This window comes from Zingiber officinale, chromosome 5A (genome assembly GCF_018446385.1).
Source record: "Zingiber officinale cultivar Zhangliang chromosome 5A, Zo_v1.1, whole genome shotgun sequence".
Classification (NCBI taxonomy): Eukaryota; Viridiplantae; Streptophyta; class Magnoliopsida; order Zingiberales; family Zingiberaceae; genus Zingiber; species Zingiber officinale.
In genome coordinates, this window is record NC_055994.1 from 136,862,392 (window position 1) to 136,884,677 (window position 22,286).

The 22,286-nt window shown below is 34.9% G+C and overlaps 5 protein-coding genes across 6 annotated transcripts; 3 read left to right on the plus strand and 2 right to left on the minus strand.

The window, feature by feature from the left end:
- Positions 1 to 1,402: 1,402 nt before the first annotated feature.
- Positions 1,403 to 2,385, minus strand: LOC121983291. Its single transcript, XM_042536232.1, has one exon. It carries the CDS (start codon positions 2,279 to 2,281, stop codon positions 1,556 to 1,558), a length of 726 nt encoding a protein of 241 aa, XP_042392166.1. The 5' UTR covers positions 2,282 to 2,385; the 3' UTR covers positions 1,403 to 1,555.
- A 2,577-nt stretch (positions 2,386 to 4,962) lies between these two features.
- Positions 4,963 to 8,590, plus strand: LOC121982011 (fructose-bisphosphate aldolase 1, cytoplasmic-like). Its single transcript, XM_042534854.1, has 2 exons — positions 4,963 to 5,120; positions 7,276 to 8,590. The coding sequence occupies exons 1-2, from the start codon at positions 5,093 to 5,095 to the stop codon at positions 8,322 to 8,324; spliced, it is 1,077 nt and encodes a 358-aa protein (XP_042390788.1). The 5' UTR covers positions 4,963 to 5,092; the 3' UTR covers positions 8,325 to 8,590.
- A 330-nt stretch (positions 8,591 to 8,920) lies between these two features.
- On the minus strand, positions 8,921 to 14,039 carry LOC121982012 (probable uridine nucleosidase 1). Its single transcript, XM_042534855.1, has 9 exons — positions 13,868 to 14,039; positions 10,964 to 11,079; positions 10,807 to 10,866; positions 10,375 to 10,557; positions 10,125 to 10,229; positions 9,732 to 9,828; positions 9,543 to 9,650; positions 9,313 to 9,448; positions 8,921 to 9,217 (listed from the first exon to the last, which is right to left on the minus strand). The coding sequence occupies exons 1-9, from the start codon at positions 13,941 to 13,943 to the stop codon at positions 9,109 to 9,111; spliced, it is 990 nt and encodes a 329-aa protein (XP_042390789.1). The 5' UTR covers positions 13,944 to 14,039; the 3' UTR covers positions 8,921 to 9,108.
- A 3,030-nt stretch (positions 14,040 to 17,069) lies between these two features.
- On the plus strand, positions 17,070 to 20,836 carry LOC121982013 (60S ribosomal protein L10a-like). Of its 2 annotated transcripts, none has more exons than XM_042534856.1 (6): positions 17,070 to 17,211; positions 17,405 to 17,440; positions 18,299 to 18,518; positions 19,336 to 19,501; positions 20,100 to 20,305; positions 20,544 to 20,836. In XM_042534856.1, exons 2-6 carry the CDS (start codon positions 17,436 to 17,438, stop codon positions 20,595 to 20,597), a joined length of 651 nt encoding a protein of 216 aa, XP_042390790.1. In that variant the 5' UTR covers positions 17,070 to 17,211; positions 17,405 to 17,435; the 3' UTR covers positions 20,598 to 20,836. The 2 variants fall into 2 exon arrangements, with proteins under 2 accessions (XP_042390790.1, XP_042390791.1); XM_042534857.1 differs by having other exon boundaries at positions 17,116 to 17,211; positions 17,387 to 17,440.
- Positions 20,837 to 21,114: 278 nt separating this feature from the next.
- Positions 21,115 to 22,213, plus strand: LOC121982015 (probable histone H2A.3). Its single transcript, XM_042534859.1, has 2 exons — positions 21,115 to 21,368; positions 21,593 to 22,213. The coding sequence occupies exons 1-2, from the start codon at positions 21,177 to 21,179 to the stop codon at positions 21,806 to 21,808; spliced, it is 408 nt and encodes a 135-aa protein (XP_042390793.1). The 5' UTR covers positions 21,115 to 21,176; the 3' UTR covers positions 21,809 to 22,213.
- Positions 22,214 to 22,286: the final 73 nt, after the last annotated feature.

A 22,286-nucleotide genomic window follows, 5' to 3' on the forward strand; every position in this document is an offset into this window, starting at 1 on the left:
CTAAGCTTTGTCTAAATGCAAAATGTTAATAAACCTGTAATAGAGGTACCAGGGTTTTATACTTAATACAGCCATCCATTACATCCAGAGGAGATGATGTCTTAATCCAATTTGATCACACTATATCAACTAACACTTTGAATGCAACTTATCAATCTAAATTTAAAATTTTAATAAATATTAGCCAATAATAAAGTAAAATTCCAACAAATTTTGGCACTAGTTAGATGTCAGAATGGATACAAACACCTGAACCAGTCATTTCCATTGCCCTTTCCCCTCCTCCCATTATCCTCTCCTCTTCTACTTCCCCTCTAATTATAGTGACACTCGCACTGAAGTTTGCCATTGTTAACACTTTTTCGCCCTCCTCCATATCTCATATTGGGGTTTCAGTCTAGCCTGTTAGATATAAAAGGGAAAGCCAAAAAAATTAAAGGAACTGACTATAACCCTTTCGCTGTTGGTTTTGATAAATCATGAAAACTTCTGCTTTATGGTCTATGCAATCTATTCATTTTCTATGGAAACTCAATACAAGTTCAAGACCAAAGTTTCTAAGAGTTATAACTATCCTTCATTTGTTGCTAGCAATACTGTTCCAAAAGAATGTCTATAGTTATGAAGATGGAAACATTTTAGTCAGTACTTTCTTTTTGACTGCACAGCTTTGACGCTATGGAACCTGCCGATCCAAATAGAGCTGATAACAGAGTGCAGTACAGGAAAATAACAAGATCTGTTATCTGAACTTGCAAATGAAATGAAGTTATGCTTGGTTACCAGGAGCGCTGTGTCTCCACAACAAGGTGGGAATCCAAATGAAATGAACTTGCAAGTCTTGTTGTCTTTTCTATTCAAAGGTCAAAACCTTCAATTCAAGGGAACAAATTACAGGACAATAACTGAAACGCAAAATGTTAGTGAACCACACTAAAGTAGAGGATGTAATTCCATAGGTATCATTTTGAACCAGTTCCTCACTTGCAGCAATTTTGGGTTTGAGGGGGAATGTTGAATCCATGCTAAAGGAAGAAAGGAGAGAATGGAACTTCTCCCTTAGCAAAAGCCTCTTACAGATCTGATCGATCATTAAATGAGAAAGAAATTATAACAGAAGCATAATTTCTTACCAAGTAAATCGCCATGTAACTGAGCAGAATATAGTTTGATTCGATACAATTCCACAAATATAAGCCACAGGTATTCATTCAAGCTATAGAATTTATCAAACCTTGGAAGAATGAGGAAAAATATGATAACTGACGCACAGTCAATTCACCCACTAACTTCCATCAAGCAGATCAAAATACAGTTTGATTTCATAGAATCAAAAACCGTACACAACAAATATTCATATTGGTCATACAAAAGAATCTATTTTTGAATGAATGAGAAAGAATTGATGACTGAAGCATATTGCTTTTGTCCATTATTCGCATCAAAAGAAACTGCAGTTTGATTTCATACAATTTCAGAATCATATGCCATAAATATTCATACTGGACAGAGAAAAGATCCAGATTTTCATCAATGAAGAACACAACTTACAGAATCAATCGAGAAACCCAGTTTGTCTGAGCACAGCATCACGGACACGCCGGAGATCCCTCCCTTTGAGGGTCCTTCCGGCCCCTTCCAGCACCGAGAAGGTCGTGGTGGGAGAAGCCCTTCCGTAAGTCCTCGCTGCGATCTCGTGAGGCGGCATCATCTCGTGCCCATCCTCAGCATCAGGTTCATCGGAGGCCTCCAGGTCGAACCTCCTCGCCCGCCGGGGAGGAACCGGCACGTCGACTGGAAGCGACTGCGTTTGGCGCATCCTCGCCGCCGGCATCGAGAGAGAGTACTCCGGCTTCGGCTTGGGGATCGTGGGGATCATCCGCGCGGCAGTAGAGGAGGAGGAGGAGGAGGAGGAGGGCGAGTCGGAAGTGGAGGATGAGGTGGATGAAATGGACGTCTTACGCAGGAGAATAGGAGGGGCCGGAACCAGGTCTGAGGATCCGTCCTCGGGCAGCGCAGCGAGGATGCCGAAGTTGCGGTCCATGGGGCGGCGGAGAGTGGCAGTGCGGTCGGGGGGCGAATGGAAGGTGCCACTGATCTGGATCGGCGTCGCAGTGGCCCGTGGGCTCGGTTTGGGGGCATCTACGTGGGAGGTCCACAGGACCTCCGCCTCGTGGAGCTCGACGCCGTCGGCGGAAGGGGAGGAGTCGGAGGGCGGCGTGGAAAAGAGGTCGAGAAAGCGCTCGGAGCTGGGAGTGCGGCTGTGGCGGAGACCGTCCATGGGTGGAGGAGTCGGGTCGAGGGTGGCGATTAGGGCGGGGGACGACGGCGAAAATGTGGTTATGGATTACGTCACTGCAGCCGCTCGAGACAAATCAGCAGGGAGGCCGCAGTTGAGAAATGGAACCTTATTTAGTATTTAAGTTGGCAAGAAGAGCTGCATTTTCCTATTTTTAGGTTTTGATGGTTTGTATTTAAGATCAAATTCAATAAAAATAATAATAATAATAAATAAATAAACTTTTATTTTTACGCCATAATATAGCAAATATCGAAAGCACGGCCTTAATTTTCGAAATTGTTAGTTACAAGATCGTCCTTTATTTTTGAAAAGTAAAAAAAAAAAAAATTATTGTAGCAGGGCACTGTGATAACAAATTATAATAGTGACGGCTCTAATAATTTTAAAATAATTGTAAATATGTTAAAATAATTTTAATTAAGTCAAGACAAATTCAATTAAATGGATAAAAAAAACATAGATAACTTTTCAGCATGTAACAAATTCCTCTTTATAAAAAAATTAATTTAATATAATACCTAATCTCAGTAAACAATCAAAAAAGGTATAATTTCTAGATCCATGAGAAACACTGCAACTAAGTTCTTAATCTTAGTTAAAAAGTTAAAAACAAAATATAATTTCTAGATCTATGAGAAATAATTGAGCTTTAAATTTTAGATCCTGATTAATACGTTTATAGAAATTATCAATAAATAATTTAATTTTAAGTTTTACTAAATTTATTATGAGTTAATTAGTAAAGAGTCTAAATTTTTAAAAGTATTATTTTATTTTTTTCAAATAAAGGACGTTTTTTTACTTAGACTCATATAATAATGACGCTGCTTGCGGATCTAACAATAAGTTATTGTCATAAATTTCAATCTTATAAAAAATTAATTTAATATCATATTTTGATCCTAATTAAAAAATTAAGAAAATTATACTTTCTAATATTATCGGCCCATGATATTTATAGAAACTTTTCTACTCGTAATATTATCAATTCTAAAATATAGAATTAAATAGAACTCTGGATTTCATATTGATTAATGAAAAAAAAATTCTTAATAATAAGTGGTAATTGAGTCTCAAATTTTAAATCCAGAAAAATTATTAATAATATACCGTAGATAAATCTCAAATTTTAGATCATTATTTGGTTAATGAAAATATTTTCCGCTAAGTTTTAAATTTTACATCCCTGATTGATACGTTTATTTGAAGAAATTATTAATAAATTTTAAAATTATTTTTAAAAAATAGAAAGAAAAAATATTAATATAATTTTATTGGCACATATTCTTAATAAAATAGTAAGTGAATTAGAGACGTTATTTTAATTTTTAATGAAAATTTAAAAAAGTCGACAGATTAAACTATAGGAAGATTTATTAGGAAGGTCTTGATAAATTAATTACTTGCCCAACATTGAAAATAAATAAAGGAAACCACAAACTCAATTGATCAATTTGTTTTAATACGGGCATAACGAGCATGCTACATATACGATGATGGAGTCCACGTCGCGTAGTCGACAGATTAAACTATAGGAAGATTTATTAGAAAGGTCTTGATAAATTAATTACTTGTCCAACATTGAAAATAAATAAAGGAAGTAATAAACTCAATGGATCAATTTTTTTAATACGGGCATAACGAGCATGCTACATATACGATGATGGACTCCGTCGCGTTGTCGCGGATCCAGCAGTATGAACCAATATCATTTGGTGTAAAATAATGAACATTCATAGTATATATTTTGTCAGACAGACGCATATTTGAAGAAAAATTATTCCTTTCCTGTCTAATCGTTCCTACTTAATTTAACGATCGATTATAAATAAATTCTTAATAGAATAAACGGTACAAAATATCTAGATGAATATAATTATTTATTATAGTATGTATATTTTTCTCACGGAATGTCTAGTTATTAGATGATGATAGACTTATTATAATAGAGCATGATATCAATTTTTGATAGATATATTCTCGAGAAAAAAATTTCTTTCATCTTCTAGTCAACTTGATAATCGATTATAAACTGATCTCATAATTTATCTCTTTTTACATAATCGATGGATTATGAGGAACGTCTAAAATGAGCATAATCACATTTATGATAGATGTGTATAACAGTTCTGATTTTAAAGTTATAACAAAGTATACTTATTCTGTTAAAAACTGTTCACATTCAAATAACATCAATTTCATAGTTATTACAATACAAACTTAATCCTGTTCACCTAGTTTGTAGCAGTAGGTGAGCCAGTTGTATCCATATCGTAATAACTATAAAATCACAGTGACTATAATATAAATTATAGGTGAGCAAGATTGAATTTGGATTGTAACAATTATAAAATTATAACTACTATCATATCTATAATAGCTATGATTTTATAATCGGTATAATTCATGGAACCAATTCAAAATTTAGATCGAAAATAATAATAGAAAGGGGCCTTTTGATTAAGCAGCAGCATCATTTCTCGATTCGGAAAAAACAGTGTTTTTTATCAAATATTTTTTTAAAATGCTTTTGTTATTTTATATTTTCCGAAAAATATTTCTTAAATTTTTAAATAACTCACTTTAAAATTAATTTATAAATGGTTCTCTCTCTAATGCAAATGTGAAACGAACCCATGGGCCGAAATAGTCCATTAAAGAAAGTTCGAGGTTCGATCCCGCCACGCCCCGCTTTGGAACGACGCCACCACCATTCTCGAATCCTCCTCTTCTTATATTCTTCTCTGCAGTCCGAACTCCATCTGTGATCTGTCCAGCGATCGAGCAAAGATGGCGGCTTTCTGCGGGAAGTACCACGGTAAGCGATGCCTCGTCTAGTCTCCTTGTTCCTCGTTGAGTAAATAGGGATTTAGTTTGTAAAAGTTGTTGAAATTGATCGACTCCTGTCTGATCTAGGCGATGGATTTACTTTTCAGTGTTTACTGCTGTTTCGATTAATTTTATTGGATAGTTTGGATTTAATAGGAATAAGATTAGATAAAACATAGCTGTAATTAGTGTTCCTTGTCTGTAGGATTGTATGAAAATGAGTGTCTTTCACACAGATGAAGTCTCTATTAGTTTATATTTTTGTACCAATCCAGTTCATCTCTATTGATGGAGTGCATTTTCTTTTGGCCTTATCTATTTCCTTGCCCTAAACTTCCATCTGATCTTGTTTCTTCATTGTTGCTCTTCGATGTCTACAGCAAGAATTTAGCTTGTCATCCAAATCAAAGTCTTTGTATAGAGACAATATGTCAAAAAAGTAATTTCTTAGGCTTATATCTTCAAGCTAATAGGGAGTGTTTCTTGAAGAGAATTTCAATTTGTACCAAGGGGTATTCTCAACTGATCAAATCTCCAGATCCCTTTTGGAGAAAGAACTCTAGTTCTAACATGTAATAGCTCGCACAGATATGGTAACATAGATCTATAACATGAATCATGATTTATCATCCAAGAACTGGTAAATCAGGCAAAGTAACATCAGAAAGGTTGAATTACACAAATCAATAATGCCATTTCTCAGGGATAGGTTATCTAATCTGCCAGAACATCTCTTACCGATAAGGTAACAAATTGACATTACCTTGCTATATAAACTGCTCCAGAAACTATCAACCACATTTTCACCAAGTATGGGTATCAACCACTCATGATGACAACAATAGCTTGAAATTGTCAGTCATTGTTTTCCAATTATATGCACAAATGACCTTCAAGACACATCGAGTCAACTAGAAAGAAACAGCTATGGGTATGACATTTGCGTTTTGTGAGGTGTACCTAGTTTTCTCTAATCAAAGTCTTGTTTCATCATGACGACCATGCTCTTTCTTCCTCTAGTAATCAATCAGTTCTTTTGTTCTGAGAATTAGAGGTGAACATGGGTCAGGTAGTCCAGTATTCAAACTAAAATTTTCCCAAGTCCTGACTCAAGTTTTTGGGGTTAAAAAAAAATTGAACTAAAATCTACTATCTTCATAGCAGCATTTTGTTTAAGTTTTTTAACAAAACTAAAGGAAATGATTTAGTAAACAAATAGTTAATAGTGGAACAAAATGATTTAGTCTTCAAGTAGTTAGTAGTGTTTAACTGTTACAGAGTGAAGTATTCCTTTAAAAAATGTTATTTCTAATATTTTGTATTTATAGTTTTTTGGAATATTGATTTTTTTTATTCACTATATATGATAAGATCTAATCTGCATTTTTTAAATTGCCTCTTATATTATAACTCTACATCATTGATTGGTCTAAATTTCAAGAGACAATAAACAGCCAAGTAAAGTAACTAATGTTCTATATGCAATACTCATGTAGATAAATTAACGCACCTTTATAAGTTCGATAGATTTGCTTGGACTAGGTTGAGCCCAGAGCACAAGTTCAATGTTCATAGCGACTTCAAAGTTCAGATGAAGGAATCTTCTCTAGCACATTAAAGAAGCATAAACAGTCACCACATGCACTTTCAGCACCTTTACTTAATTACTTCTGCATTGCTACTCTGCGCCCCTTTCTCTTCATCTTTAAATTGAATAATCTTTAATTAGGCAATTTGACCTCTCTTTTCCATCTTTTTGGATTGGTTCAATCTAATTCCGTCTGATTTTATATTTCTTTCTGATTAATTGTTGATGGCCCAATTCAGCACAGTTGGTTCAGGTTGGAATTAGCTTTTATTTGGAACTATGATATAGTTAGCACAGGAATTAGGAAGCATCAACCTCTCACCATCACTAGCAACAGAGTTCTTACAGAAATGCAACTGTCAATCTGATAAGTAGTTTTTGATGCTGGGATTTAAAAGATCATGTTGAAGAATTCAACCCTTTGTTTCACTCTGAGAAAATTGGATGTTATCTAAGATCCTATCGTAATGATGTCAGGAAGTGAAGTGTTGATGAAGTTGTCATTCATTAATTGTTTCTCTCTATCTAATGGATGCTAATTTTGTTCAAATTGTAGATGAGCTTATTGAGAATGCTTCCTACATTGGCACACCAGGAAAGGGGATTCTCGCTGCTGATGAATCCACTGGAACAATTGGTAAGCGTTTGGCCAGCATCAATGTTGAGAATGTTGAAGCCAATCGACGAGCACTACGGGAACTCCTCTTCTGCACCCCTGGTGCACTCCAGTACCTTAGCGGTGTGATTCTCTTTGAAGAAACCTTGTATCAAAAGACTGCTGATGGGAAACCATTTGTTGATGTCCTAAAGGAAGGAGGTGTTCTTCCTGGAATCAAGGTGGACAAGGGAACTGTTGAACTTGCTGGCACTAATGGTGAGACTACCACTCAAGGTCATGATGACCTTGGCAAGCGTTGTGCCAAGTACTATGAGGCAGGTGCTCGATTTGCCAAGTGGCGCGCTGTCCTTAAGATCAGTCATACTGAGCCCTCCCAGCTTGCGATCAATGAGAATGCCAATGGGCTTGCTCGATATGCTATTATCTGCCAGGAAAATGGCCTTGTGCCTATTGTGGAGCCAGAGATCCTTGTCGATGGGCCTCACAGTATTGATCGCTGTGCAGAGGTGACAGAGCGGGTACTTGCTGCCTGCTACAAAGCACTAAACGATCACCATGTGCTTCTTGAAGGGTCTCTGTTAAAGCCTAACATGGTGACTCCTGGCTCAGATGCACCTAAGGTGGCACCAAAGGTGGTGGCAGAGTACACCGTTCGCACCCTTCAGAGGACAGTCCCAGTGGCCGTGCCAGCCATTGTTTTTCTCTCAGGCGGGCAGAGCGAAGAAGAGGCGACTTTGAACTTGAATGCTATGAACAAGCTGGCAACGAAGAAACCCTGGTCGCTTTCTTTCTCATTCGGCCGTGCACTGCAGCAGAGCACACTGAAGACGTGGGTCGGGAAGGAGGAAAATGTGGAGAAGGCAAGAGCTGCCTTCCTCACAAGATGCAAAGCAAACTCAGAGGCCACTCTGGGAGCATACAAGGGAGATGCTGTGAAGGGTGAAGGAGTCTCCGAGAGTCTTCATGTGAAGGATTACAAGTACTGATCGACATCGTTCATGGGTACTTTGTTCATCTTCAGGTAATGTATGTGTAGGCATTGAAGATGAATTTGGTATGTCTTTCTGATAATAAGAGTCCATAGGATAATATGTTGTTGTAGCATTAATGCTTGCAGTTTGAGGGGTGCTGATAATAGGGCTGTTAAACATGTCATTACATGCAGTGCCTTGTGAGTGTTTATCAAGTATTTTATAGAACTTCACAAGTTTGCTTGTTATGCTAGTGGAATTCTCATAGATGTGTTTATCAAGTATTTTTTAGACCTTGATAAATCTGCTTCTTGTGCTACTGGAATTCTCACAGATGATGCTAATGTTTTAGTATAGAAAATAAATATTTCACCATGTGGTTTCATAGTGAAGATGATGTTCTATTTTTTAAAATGTTAAAATATAATAGTGTGTGATTCGACAATAAAGTTATTAACAAGTAATGTTAAAATTGTCTCCAACAACATCATATGATAAGAAGGCAGGTATTCATGGTCCCTAACAAATGAAATATAATATTAGCATCTGGAGCTCAAACCAACAATGGGATCATGAAAAAGGCTTATCCTACAAATTGTAAGTTGTACAAATAATAGTGCAATTTTGTTTTATTTTATTTTATTTTCTCTTGATCACAAGGTATCCCCCATAACACATTGAATGTGACTATTCTCATTTGGTGGCAAAAGTGATAAACTTAAACTCCTCTAATACATGCATCGCCAAATATTATACCTTCCAATACCTTGAGCCGTTCAGGTCTCCAGTGTTTTTCACTTCATGGCTTCATAACTAGTTGTTTGATAAAAGCAACAACTCCAGGAACATCAATTGTCCATGCAACTGCAGCAGGTGAATAGCCAGTCCAAGGATTGCTAGTGTTCCACCTGCAAGAGATCGAAATCCATGACAAACAATCAAAGAAAAAAAGAAAGGAAAGACATTATAAGATTTGATTGACAAAAAGCTTCTGGTGCAATACTTTTTCAATGCTAGGTCCATTACTGTTTGCCCTCTACAAATACCCTGTGTCTCAACTCTGACAACACCCTTTTTGAATGTGAAGAGATCTGGACGAACAAGGGCTGCAAAGCAGACAGGATCATGGGGAAAAATACCTGCACAACAAAATCAATCTCTGTTCTTAAGAATTCCATGATTCCAGATTTCCAGTTGAAGTAAAATGAGTGCTTTGGTTATGTGCTGATCTACCATAAACATCGAGTGACTCTACGTGCCAGTCCCTGTAAAACTTGCACATATCGTATAGGATTTGCGAGTGTTTTCCATGACAGTTTCTAAGCTCAGAGAGATCCTGATCTGAGAAAACCGTAATTTATCAATGCAAGTTCCTGAATTTATGGAAATAACAATAAGATGCAGAGGGCATAGCTTGCATACCTGTATAGATGATCTGTGTTGTGATGTTTATTCCTACCACTGTTATGTCTGCTCCAGATGTAAAAACAATGTCGGCTGCTTCTGGATCGCCATAAATCTGCAATTGGAAAAGTAAAGCTTCAGTATTTGATAAAACTAGCATGATGGCTAAGTATTGGAGGATGCACAAGGACACTCTTTACACAAAAGTGTTCTTTAACTGAAAAGCATAGAGCAGAGTTCTAAGGATCAATTTGGAGGATTATATAAAGTTTTTTCCTATGGTATAAATGGTATCTAAAATTATGAGATTATTGCTAAGTTCCGAAATAACAGGAAGTATATTATAAGTTTCAGTAATAAAGATAAAAAATTTGTACTTATATAGTGCCCATATAAGGTGAATTGCATTACATTTGCTTCAGCAGCAGGGTTAACATTTCCTGGAGAAAAGAAAGCACCACCAAGAATGACCAGCTTCTTCACTTTGCTTGCAAAGAGTGAGTCTTTTTTGATGGCCTAGATTGTGAAAATATAGTGTCATATTTGCTGTGAAATTAAACAAGAATATTGAGCAAAACAGGCAGTTCATCATTATATTTATCTTGTTGTAATTATCAGTAAGAAGTTGAAATAAGAAGCATGTGCATCCAAATATTGGCACCTGTGCTAAATTTGTCAAAGGTCCCAATGCAAGGATTGATATTTCACCAGGGCACTGAGAAATTGTATCAACCAAAAACTCTGATGCACTTAAGTCCATCTTTTTTGCAATAGGGGGTGGGAGAAATATATTGCCAAGGCCATCAGATCCATGAATAGAATCAGCAATACATGGCTCTTCACCCTATAGAACCAAATGAAATTGTGAAAATTTGATTAAGGTCTATACTCATAGCTAAATAGAGATCAAACATGTGACTCGCCGTAAACTGTAGTTGATTAAACAAAGGAATGTATGACTTATTTCCTCTTTTATTCAGAATATGCTGAAGAAGAATAAGATAAAATCATACACAATGAAACTAAATTAGTTCAGATACCCAGTCGGTTGTTCTACTATGAATAAACATAGTAAATGGCGGCAAATGCTTACGTTTAAAGGAGCATGGCTGCCTTCTGCTACTGGCAAGTTAGAGTGTCCTGCAATCTCACACTATCCATCTCACATTAAAAATTGCAAGTAACCAAATTAATTTTCAGATGGCATTGTGAAGGAACACATGTTACTTGAGAAAGGTGGGGACTAGTACCAAGAGCAAGGCATTGCGAGTGGCATCTTTTGTGCTAGCATTTCCAAATATTGTTGTCAAACCTACAACTTCAATCTCTGGGTATTGAAGTGCCATCAAAATGGCCATGCTATCATCTGCTGACAAAGTAACAATACACAATAAGTATTTATTATTATTATTTTTTCACGATGAACTTGTTATGCAATGTTTGCTATACTAGAGGAGGCCCCATAAAAATACTCGAAAGAAGAGCTGCAACATACTAAAAGCAATTATTTGTTAGCTTAGAAAGGGAGAAGAGCTAGAATTAAGTAGACGAATCCAATAAATTGTTGTGCAGATAAGTGTTGGAAAACCATAGGATGCCTCCATACTCTTTATTAAGGATATCTAATGCCATATCCGAAAAGATTTAGTTTGTAACTGAGAAGTGTAAAGTTCTGCTTTGCAATATTGATGGGAAGTCACTATTATTTCTCATGTTCCTCATCATGGTTTCCAACTATGCTAAAGCAACTAAAGGATTTCGTGGATAAGATACTTAAAGCTTATTTTTTCAAAAGAACAAACGGCCAAATATAAAATTCCAAACTGTAGAAAGAATATCAGAATTACTAGAAGGGTATATGTTTTATGTGAGATACAGTGGAGAAAGTCATATGGTTGGGATTCAATCAAAGTCACATGGTGAAAAGATTTGTATGATATTTTCATTAGCATGAAGCTTTTTGAAAGAGCTCAAGAGCAAAGTCACGAGGGTCTATGTCCAAAATGGACAATATTATATATTGTGGAGATATGTGAACATCCTTTGATTACAACAAATAATATCAGAATCATCATCTAGTTTAAAAAATAACCTAAGGTGGAAAATCTAAGATTATTTTGGTTCACAAATTAAATTCCGAAATTTTCACTTCTACAAAATATTTAAAAACTTGTTTAGTATATTTAACTAAAAGCAATAGTTGTGGGTGAAATAGTGCTATGCTTGGTGAAATATCTAATAAATTTTAACAATATAATATTATACAATATTTTTACATGACCACATATTAACATGAATCTATCCTAGCTATTTGTATAGCATTATAGAATTTATTATGAAAAGTATATTTTTACGAACCAGAAAATATACTTGCATATCATCTAAATAATAATCTATAACAAACATATATAGATTAATAGAATAAAATTTCCTTGTGACAATGTCAAAACTGTATGCTAAAATGAATTGTATATATAATAGAAAGTCACATGACACAGCATTTGAATATGAATATAGAATTATGTTCAAATGGGTCCAAATAAAGTATTTATCAAATAAATTTGTTCTTCTGAAACACATTAGTGACTTGCGACCAATTTTAACTTATATATTGCATATCACCCGGAAAATAATTTTCTATTAATTAAAAATATAACTTTTACTGAGAGACAAGTTATATGATCTTCTTGTATGATCACACAATTAATTATATCTTCTTGTATGATCACACAATTAATTATACATCATGAAACGAATTAACATTTCCGTAATAAAGAGCTAGTGTTAAGTAGAGAATATTTAACTTTTCCCTATTATCAATTTACAACCTAAAGCTTCTAAATTTATTCAATCATACCCTTTCTCTCCAGCTTCCTCATGATAGAGATCGATCTAAATCATGTGTGAAACGAAACTTATTTAAGAATTAGAGGTGGCAAGATGATGATTTATAAATTTCGGTAGTAGAAAATAATAATAATAATAATAATAATAATAATCTTTAAAATTTAAGAGAAGCGAGTAATTTAGAAAATAATTTTAAAAGATATTTTAACCTAATTAGACATATTTTAATAATGAAGGATATGTACAAAGTCTGATGATAAATACTAAGAGCATCTACAATGCATCGTTATAACATTCATCATCTCATCAAATAGCATGAGGTTCATTGTCACATAATTATTATGACAACATATCTCTTTCACTCACATTCCTTTTAACATTAATACTCATTATTTATGTGTCTTACCATCCACTCAATTATCTTAAAATTATATCATATTAAATAAATATATTTTAAAATATTTAATTTATTATTATTTTTAATAATACTATTATTTAAAAAAAATTAGTTTTTAAAAAATAATATTAAAAATTTTAAAGTTAAAAAAAAAAGGTGAGAGAAGGGTGTTCAAAGGGCCCATTCTATCTCTTCTGTGAGTGGAGCGGTCCAGGGGATGATCCCTTTGCATGTATTGGTAGAGATGAATGGTCTCCGCCTATTTTATAAATGGGGGTCATTTATCCCACTAATACATGTAAAGGGATCATCCCCTAAACCGTAAAAACGGTCCAGAGGATCTGCTCTCTATGTGAGTAGGCATTAGAGAGAGCAGATCTCCTGAACCATTTTTTTATAGTCCAGGGGATGGATCATTCGTATTTGTGGTCGATAGTGGCCGCGATCCAGTTGCAATTGGTTGCGACTACCGGTGATCTCCGGCTGTCCGCTCCGAACCAAACTATAATTTGGTGGGGACGATGAACCAAGAAGAGATCGTAATCAATTGCGGCCGGATCACAGCCACGATCCGACCGCAAGTATGAGTGGTCCATATCCCGGATCACAAAAAATGATCCAGAAGATCCTACCTCAACATTATAATACTCACTCATTGTAGAGAGAGAGTGTAAATGCCCATTTAATATCCTATTATGGGTGCCCTAAGAGGTATTTTGAAAACTACCCTTTGAACAATGGTTACTGAACAAGCTAGTCAGAATCCACTTTGAATTGTGAAATTAAAAGGAGACCAAAAATAAATCAGAAAGAAGGAAATGAACTCAAAGAACTGAATCGCAGCAGAAAGGACACAATCAAAAGAAAACTGCCGATCTGCGGAGAGGGAAGGAACAGTGAGGGTACGGACCTATTCCGGGATCCGTGTCGATGATGACCTTCATTTTCCTAGATGCGGATGATGCATCGAAAGAGTTCGCTTCCATCGCTTCTCCCTTCTGCAGATTGATAGCGTTCTGGGAACTTCACTCGTCGATCAAAAGAGATGGAGGAAGTAGAGAGAGAGAGAGGAGCGCCGACCAGAACCACGACCAATAAAACGAAAGCATTCAATGTGGCAACACATTGGCTGCCACAGCCACAACATGTGCACGGATACCCACTGGGCACCCACCAGTAGCCTTTCCGGTAATAATTTGGTATGTCAAATGTTATCGGTCGGCAGCAACTCGTTGGACCCACCGAATGCCGTTAAATAGGGATGCCTTGAGATTCCTGAATTTGGAGTCAACGGAGATATTAAGTTATGACATATAAAATTTAATTTTACGTTGCAATTTATGAGAAGATGTATTTAAATTTTTAAATTTATATTAAGGACGTATTTGTTTACCGTGTTGGGCAGATTTTGTTGACCGCATATAAGGGATGGTCCCTTAGTATAGATTGATAAAATAAATGATCCTCATTCATAAAATAAGTAGGAATTATTTATCCCCATCAATCCACATCAAGGGACCATTCCTTGGACCGCAAAAAGCTTTATCATTTTTCTCTCTTGTATATACAATATATTTTCTTTTTCCTCTCTTCTTTTGTCTTTCTTCTCTTGTGCACATTATTTCTTCTAAAAATATTTTAACAATTTAAGAAATTAAAATAAACAATGGATAGGACCGGAGTTAGCACCCATTTAAGTTTTTTTTGTATTTCTAAGGTCACAAGAAATTTAAATATTCTATCTATTATTTATTTTGATTTCTCGAAGATGTTAAAATATAATAAGGAAGAATCATCAAAATTCTCCACGTTGGGTCTGATATGATTCCATATCAGGCCTAATATGGAGAATTTTGATAATTCTTTCATATTACATTTTAACACCTCCAAAAAGTAAAAATAAATAATGGATAATATATTTGAATTTCTTGTAACCTAGAAATCTACAAGAACTACAATCGAAACTCTCTAGGTCTATCAGTAAGTTTCAATCAAAATTCACTGATTGACCTAGAGAGATCAAATTCCATTCATTTTAATTTTTATGAATTTTTGAATTTATAGAAAGTTAAATGATGCTATCCATTTTTTATTTTGATTTTTCATGAGTATTAAAATGTCTTTAGAAAAATTAGCTTCTGAAAATGTTTTTTAAGTTTAAGTTATGATGTATGTATGAATAGAAAGAGCACTATACATAAAGGAAAAAAAAAATATGTTTCATGTATAAGCAAAAAGAAAAAAGAGAAAAAAAAATAACAGAGAAAATAAAAAAAAAAAAAAAAACCAAAAACCTAAATACATCTTCTCATGAATTACCGTTAATACAATATACTCAAAGTTTAGAGCGAGTGAAATATTATTAAACTTACGAGTTGAACAAAATCAACTTAACACTTTTATTTATATACAAAATATCATCTTTAGTTTTTTCATCTTCTTAATTAGCACCTCACTACTGCCTAACGTGATAGTGTTAGGTAGAATGAGTGACATATTAATATTTGTTAGTCTTTATCCTCTTGATATATTTTATGTTTTAAGTACTTCTGGATTTATTTTTATGGGACTAAATGTATGAATTAATTGATTTGAATAGTTAGATATATGGATTACCAACTTTATTGAATAAGTTTGGTTCATAGAACACCTAAGTTTTTTTTTAACTAATACTATGTATCAAGTCAATTAATCCTGGGATTACCGAATTTTAAATCAATTATCAATATAAATCTAAAAATATTTATACGGTCCAATAATCCAACATTCAAAATTTATTATTCCAAAAAAATATTTTATAGTGCGCCCTACACCTTTTCGAACAGGAACCATGTGATAGTTAGATCACGAGAAAAAAGAAATCAATTTAAACGTACTTTAAAAATATATATTTTCGCTGCGCTAAACAGCCATCCACAGAAGACAGCAAAAGAAAAAAAAAAAAAAAAAAAAAAAAAAATATTCATCTAGAATTTTCATCTAGAAAATTCATCTAGATAAAATTATCATAAAAGTGAAATGGTGGGTCCCATCATTTATGTGTCTATTTAGATGAATTTTCTAGATGAAAATTCTAGATGAGTATCACAACTCAAAAAAAAATAGGGGTGGAATAAAAAAGAATTATTTATATAAATTTATGATTTTTTTCTTTGTTTTAAATATTTCTTATTTGAAAAAAATTCTTATTTGATGGATAAGTGGCACGATGCATCGGCATGTGAACGGTGAACCGCATCAAGACTTCATTTAAATATTACGACTCGTTGGATCTTGGAAATTAAGTCGGCAAAAAATAAAGAGGGTATTAAAAATATTCTAGTCCACGTGTCGCTGTACCAACTTTACTCCCAAATTGTGCTGTAATTGGTTTAAAATTATCATAATATTGATTAAAAAATTTAAACTATTAAATAAAATTGCTTTAATTTATCAAAGTTGTCCAATTTCATTAAAATTAGTCAAATACAACTGATGTAGTTTTGGTAAAAAATGGTACAACAATATATTTTTAGTATATATATATTTTTCTTTAAATGATACTGAAAATAATAGGTGTCAGATTTTTAATCCAATAAGTTTAGGTTTGAGTTGCCATAATAACCTAAATTAATATTTTCCTTAAGTTTTTAATTTGGCATAACTAATTCTCATAATTTTTTTGCAAATATTATATTAATAAAAATTAATAATCTGAGCTCAAAATCATTATAACATATTTATTTGGGTAGAAAGATTCAATACATAATCAAATTTATCTATTTCAATCAACTTAAATTGTACGAACATAAATAAATTTTTATAAATATAAACACGAGCTTTTTGTGTCTATCAATAATCCTTATTTTTAGAACTTCCTGCTTTGTTCTTAAGCAGTGATTTAGATTCTTGTGAAATTTTCGGATAAAAAAATTATAAATGGAAATTTTCAACCGGAAGAACAGCTAACCGAGACGCATTTTGGAAAAAATGAAAATAATAGGGCTATTTTGATAAATTGCCCGTATTCTCTAGAACTAGATGGATTTCTCTAACGCGGCCATGGAGACGGCCCGGCACAGCCGGCTAACCAGGCCCAGATAGTTTGTCCGTTGGTTCCAAATCCAACGGTCAGCAGTGACCATCCCTGGAAATTTTAGGGTTCTAGGGTGGTCGCCTCCAATTTCACATTTCGCGATACATAAGTAGCGCGTTTCCTGCTCCCGTAGCGCTCCTGGAGGCGTTCGGCGATCTTGTCCTACTAGCAGCTCCGAGGTGTGCTTCCCAAAGTAGTTGATGCTCGTTTAGTCCCTTTTCTTATCCTAAGCATTTACCCGCACTTTGATCTGCTGTTTGGTCTTAACAGTGAAAATTTGCTTTGATTTTGATTGGTTTACCCCTAAAAATTGTTTGTTTGTTTTTTTTTTTGTGGTGGAGCTCATTTTGTCAGTGTGTTTTTTCTTTGAAGGGTCGAAGAAACGAAGACGTACGCGTGAAAAATGAGGTATTATTCAGTCTGCAATTCCCTTTAGAGTTGCTGTTAGATCCTTTTTGGATGCTATCTGTTTTCTTTTACATGTCTCTTTTATTTCTCTCTCATGTTGAATCCGCATTTTTTTTTCATATTACATGTCCTGTATGTTGCTCAAATGCCAGTGTAGTTCTTTTGGTTAAAATGGTTGGAAGTATTTATAAAGATCAAAGCTGTTCAGTACGTATGAGTTCCTTCCTCTATGGTTCTGTAGTTATACTTTTGGACAAAAAATAAGCGATTTTTTTGGGTTGTGGACTAGCTAAGTGTACAAAGTCCGCTATTGTAAATTTGTAATTCTTCCAAAAAAATCCCAAGATGTTCTTTTTTTTTTATGGATATCAACTTTCATGTTATTTTTCTATAGATCAGCTATTATGCTTGCTAACCACAATAAGCATCTGGCCTAATGTTAATTCTGCTACAATTTAGTTTGCAAATTAGTCAGTTGCCTACTGTTTGTTGTGATAATTCATTATTTGCCTGGCATATTATTATTTGCTTCAATTATGACACTATATTATTGTGCAACCTTTTTTTATATCCTAGTATGTTATTTCTGAGCTTCATGACTGCATTGTTTTGCAAAACTCCTTTGTTTTCTGTTACATCAAGTAATTGTCTCTTGCTCTGTATACATTTGCACTAATTTTCAATCTTCCTAATTGCTGTCAACTGCATTAGCAATCTTGACACATGCTGGAAATTTGCAACGAATTACCAAAAATTTCTTATTGTACACATACTTTGCCGTTACAATAGTTCTCAATTACAGTTTTATTTTTTTTATCATGTTGAACTAACCTTCTGAAAATATTATTACAATCACAGTAAGTTGCAGAGTGATGTTGTGAAGGAAGCTATCTCACAGATTCTTGCTGATTCTCGAGAAAAGAAACGGAACTTCACTGAGACAATCGAACTACAGATTGGTTTGAAAAATTATGATCCTCAGAAGGATAAGCGATTCAGTGGTTCTGTGAAGCTACAACATATTCCACGCCCCAAAATGAAAGTTTGCATGCTGGGTGATGCACAACATGTTGAAGAGGTACTCATTGGAACATTTTATCATCCTTTCCCCAAACTATTGATTTTCTAGAATCCATTTTTTTGTCTTTATGAAGTCATTTATGATTGTTGTCCAACGAAGAAAGTTGGATGGTAGGAAATAATAATGATTGAAAACTGGGTCGAAATATTCCAAGAAAGTTGTTGCTGCCCTTTTTTTACATTAACATGCATTAGTCAAATTGGAAGGATAAAAAATGGAGCCTTTTTTTCTCAAGTTTACTTTTTTGCAATGTTGGTCTGAAATGTATGGTAGCAAAATGCACCTGTGCAGAAAAGATTAGCAAAACTTTATTCTTTGATAAATCATACCCGAATAATGGGTATTTGTCTTTAGAATAAATTTAAACTGTAAATCTTTTTTTTTCTGTCCCATCATCTCATGTAAACAGTCTGAAGAAACTTTGGTTTCATCATGTATATAATGTTGGATGTGCTTTATGGATTTTCTGTTTTTGCTTTTGATCAACTATGACTAACAATATTGATCTTATTGTCAAAAGGAAAATGTAATTAATTAAATCTTGTCAATTGTATGTGTGCTATAGCTTGTCTTGAGCTGGTTAACTTACTCCGTCCTCTTGATCAGAGCCTTTTCAGAGTAAACACAATATAAAAGTATTGTGATTTTTTTATTTGAAGCTTATATACTTACCTTATTAATCTATGTAAGTGTTAAGTTTCTTATTAAGTTTGAAGAATTCCAACTTCCAGAGTTCTGATCAAGATGTGCTGCGACTTGTGTTAATGAGCAACTGACTAAAACATGTTATGCTAATAATTCTTGTCACTTTCAGGCAGAGAAGATAGGACTTGATTACATGGACGTTGAGAGTTTGAAGAAAATGAACAAAAACAAGAAGCTTGTGAAGAAACTTGCTAAGAAGTACCATGCTTTCCTAGCATCAGAAGCTATCATTAAACAGATTCCTCGTCTTCTTGGTCCTGGTCTTAACAAGGCAGGCAAGCTCTGATTCTTTATATGGTTGTTTAATATATATGATTCTGCAAGTGGCAGCACTATTTTTTCCCCATTTGCCAGTGACCTGAGGAGAATAATTTTGTTTTGGGTTTGCTATTTCCTATTCTTGAATAAGACTGAATGTTACTGCACATCAAATGGTGTCATATAAATGCTGTGCTTCTTCATGAAAACAAGCTTAAATATGCATATTAAACATCAATATATCACAAACGTTTTACAATGTATTCAAGCAAGCTATACTGAAATTTTAAGGATATGTTTTTTTATCTTAGTTCCGCTGACGCCATAGTAACTTTGAACTGATGAAATTTTGTTAATATCAAATGCTTAATGTCAAAATGCAACATGTATTTACTCCTATATCAAAACAAAATGCCTTTTGTGAGGGTGACATTGTTTTACCAGTTTAATTTCAGAAAGGCTGGAAATTGGAATTCGATATTGTATATTTTTCATACTAGTTTGTAGCATGCACAATGTATTCCTTTTACCAATTTAACCTATTACCTGTGAACTCTCTACTCTGGTCTCTTTTAGATTATAATTTTCACTTAGATTTGCTAATTGTGTTCACAGGGAAGTTTCCTGCATTAGTTAGTCACCAAGAACCGTTGGAGGCGAAGGTAAATGAGACAAAGGCAACGGTGAAATTTCAACTCAAGAAGGTCCTCTGCATGGGCGTGGCTGTTGCCAATGTTGCCATGGAGGAAAAGCATATTTTTCAGAATGTGCAAACGAGTGTCAATTTACTCGTGTCTTTGCTGAAGAAGAACTGGCAAAACGTGAGTTCTCCATTGCCCCTTCAATTCGTGTTTTAGACACTTTACCGAGACCTGCATTCCGTTTGATCAAATCTAAGTTAGCAGTTGAAGTAATTGACATGCTAAATTGAAGATACTCTCTAGTTCTTGAATTCTTTTTATAGTTTCAATACTTCTTCCCTTGTTTTCAACTTTATTCTCAAAATTTTCCTCATCTCATTGTTTTAACATTCTTATGCTTGTCTTTGTGTCCTCACAGGTGAGATGCCTATACCTGAAGAGCACAATGGGAAAACCATACCGTGTGTTCTAAGTGTTTTCTCCGGCAATCAAGAGTATGAAAATTCTTAGGTAAAAGATTTTGTTTATCAATCAATATGGAAGGATAAGTGATATCCAACATCAATTTCAGTTTTTCGTAGTCTCCGAGTTGTCTTTAAAAAATCTATATTATGTTCGCGTTTGCATTGTAATAGTTTGCTAGATCTTGCACCAAATGTATCCTTATTTGAATGGTTTGCGATTCATGTTGATTTTCTTGTTTCGTTTTAATGTTGATGATGATGTGCTGCAGACTTGTATATTTTATTTAAAGTTCCTATGAGTCGAAATTGATAATGAAATTATTCGTAAATTTAGTAAGTAAAAAAATTTATTTCAAACATAAAATTTGATTTGGAAAATATATTAATTTATAAATGATCCAAACGTTCGAACGTTAATTCATCGGACGGCTAGAAAGATAGTTCCGCGTGATATCAATCGTGGCTGATGGCGCGGTCTCTCGCCGTTGAATATAAATTGGACTGCAGCTTCACCGGGCGCTTCGAAGTCTCTACCAGAGTGTTGTTCCCGTGCTCGGCGATTCTCCAGCCCTTGAGAGTTTGGCGCCATGGCCGGAAGGGGGAAATCGATCGCCTCCGTCGCTGCCGCGAAAAAGTCGACGTCGAGGAGCAGCAAGGCCGGGCTCCAGTTCCCCGTCGGTAGGATCGACCGGTTCCTCAAGGAGGGGAAGTACGCGGAGCGCGTCGGCGCTGGCGCTCCCGTATACCTAGCCGCCGTCCTTGAGTACCTCGCCTCAGAGGTTTGGATCTACTCCCCTCTTTTCCTCTGCGATTTTTGTTTGTTATACCCAATTTAAGTTCGGTTTCCTGAACCTGCCGCTAATCTTTGGTTTTGGTTTGAAAATTTTCATCTTGATTGCTGAAAATCGTCTCGGGCTTCGACAGTTTCATACAGCATTACTTAAAGAATGTGGTTGTTTTTTAAAGATACTTTTGTTATATCTAAAGTGCCTCGTTTATTCAGGTTTTGGAACTTGCTGGGAATGCAGCGAGGGACAACAAGAAGACCAGGATCGTCCCCAGGCACATCCTGCTTGCGGTGAGGAACGACGAGGAGTTAGCGAAACTTTTGGGAGAGGTTACAATCGCCAGCGGCGGCGTGACGCCCAACATCCATAACATCCTCCTCTCTAAGAAGACAGGCAGCTCTTCTAAGACTGCTCCTGGATATTATGACTGAAAAAAGATTCAATCTTTTTGCAGACTAGCACAGAATTGAAAATCTGCTCGGGTCCTTGTTATCCATTGCTTTTAGGATTATTTTCGCTTTTGCGTTTTTTTAGCTTTGCGATTGTTCCTTGCCATTGGGCTTGATACCGCCACAAGTGCATTTGTCTTGTGAAATGATAAAAGTTTGAAGCTTGATCCATCCTTCCACCAAGCTCTCCTTCCCCTTGGTTCCTTCTCAATCTTTGATTCTTCCGCTTGGATCTTGAATGAAACTCAGGGAGGGGGTGATTTTTAAATCTTTATTCTGTGTGATCTAAGGTCTTCTCCCTTTTAGCTAGATTCTTTTTCTTGGAATTTTAGATCGCCCCCTTTGATTCATCTGCCAATTGTAATTGTGGGCTTGTTTCAATTTTCATACAGGTAATGTAAATCTTCCTCTTCCATATTCAACATGTATATTGATTAGAATTATATTCTTTCCATTTTTA

Coding starts and splice junctions, on each gene's coding strand:
- LOC121983291 (XM_042536232.1), bottom strand. CDS start 2,281: ATGGACGGTCTCCGCCACAGCCGCACTCCCAGCTCCGAGCGCTTTCTC.
- LOC121982011 (XM_042534854.1), top strand. CDS start 5,093: ATGGCGGCTTTCTGCGGGAAGTACCACG. Junction 5,121..7,275: donor TTTCTGCGGGAAGTACCACG/GTAAGCGATGCC, acceptor TTCAAATTGTAG/ATGAGCTTATTGAGAATGCT.
- LOC121982012 (XM_042534855.1), bottom strand. CDS start 13,943: ATGGAAGCGAACTCTTTCGATGCATCATCCGCATCTAGGAAAATGAAG. Junction 11,080..13,867: donor CGACACGGATCCCGGAATAG/GTCCGTACCCTC, acceptor CTTTGTCAGCAG/ATGATAGCATGGCCATTTTG. Junction 9,651..9,731: donor AACACAGATCATCTATACAG/GTATGCAAGCTA, acceptor CGGTTTTCTCAG/ATCAGGATCTCTCTGAGCTT.
- LOC121982015 (XM_042534859.1), top strand. CDS start 21,177: ATGGCCGGAAGGGGGAAATCGATCGCCTCCGTCGCTGCCGCGAAAAAG. Junction 21,369..21,592: donor TTGAGTACCTCGCCTCAGAG/GTTTGGATCTAC, acceptor TCGTTTATTCAG/GTTTTGGAACTTGCTGGGAA.
- LOC121982013 (XM_042534856.1), top strand. Junction 18,519..19,335: donor ATGCACAACATGTTGAAGAG/GTACTCATTGGA, acceptor TGTCACTTTCAG/GCAGAGAAGATAGGACTTGA. Junction 19,502..20,099: donor TCCTGGTCTTAACAAGGCAG/GCAAGCTCTGAT, acceptor TTGTGTTCACAG/GGAAGTTTCCTGCATTAGTT.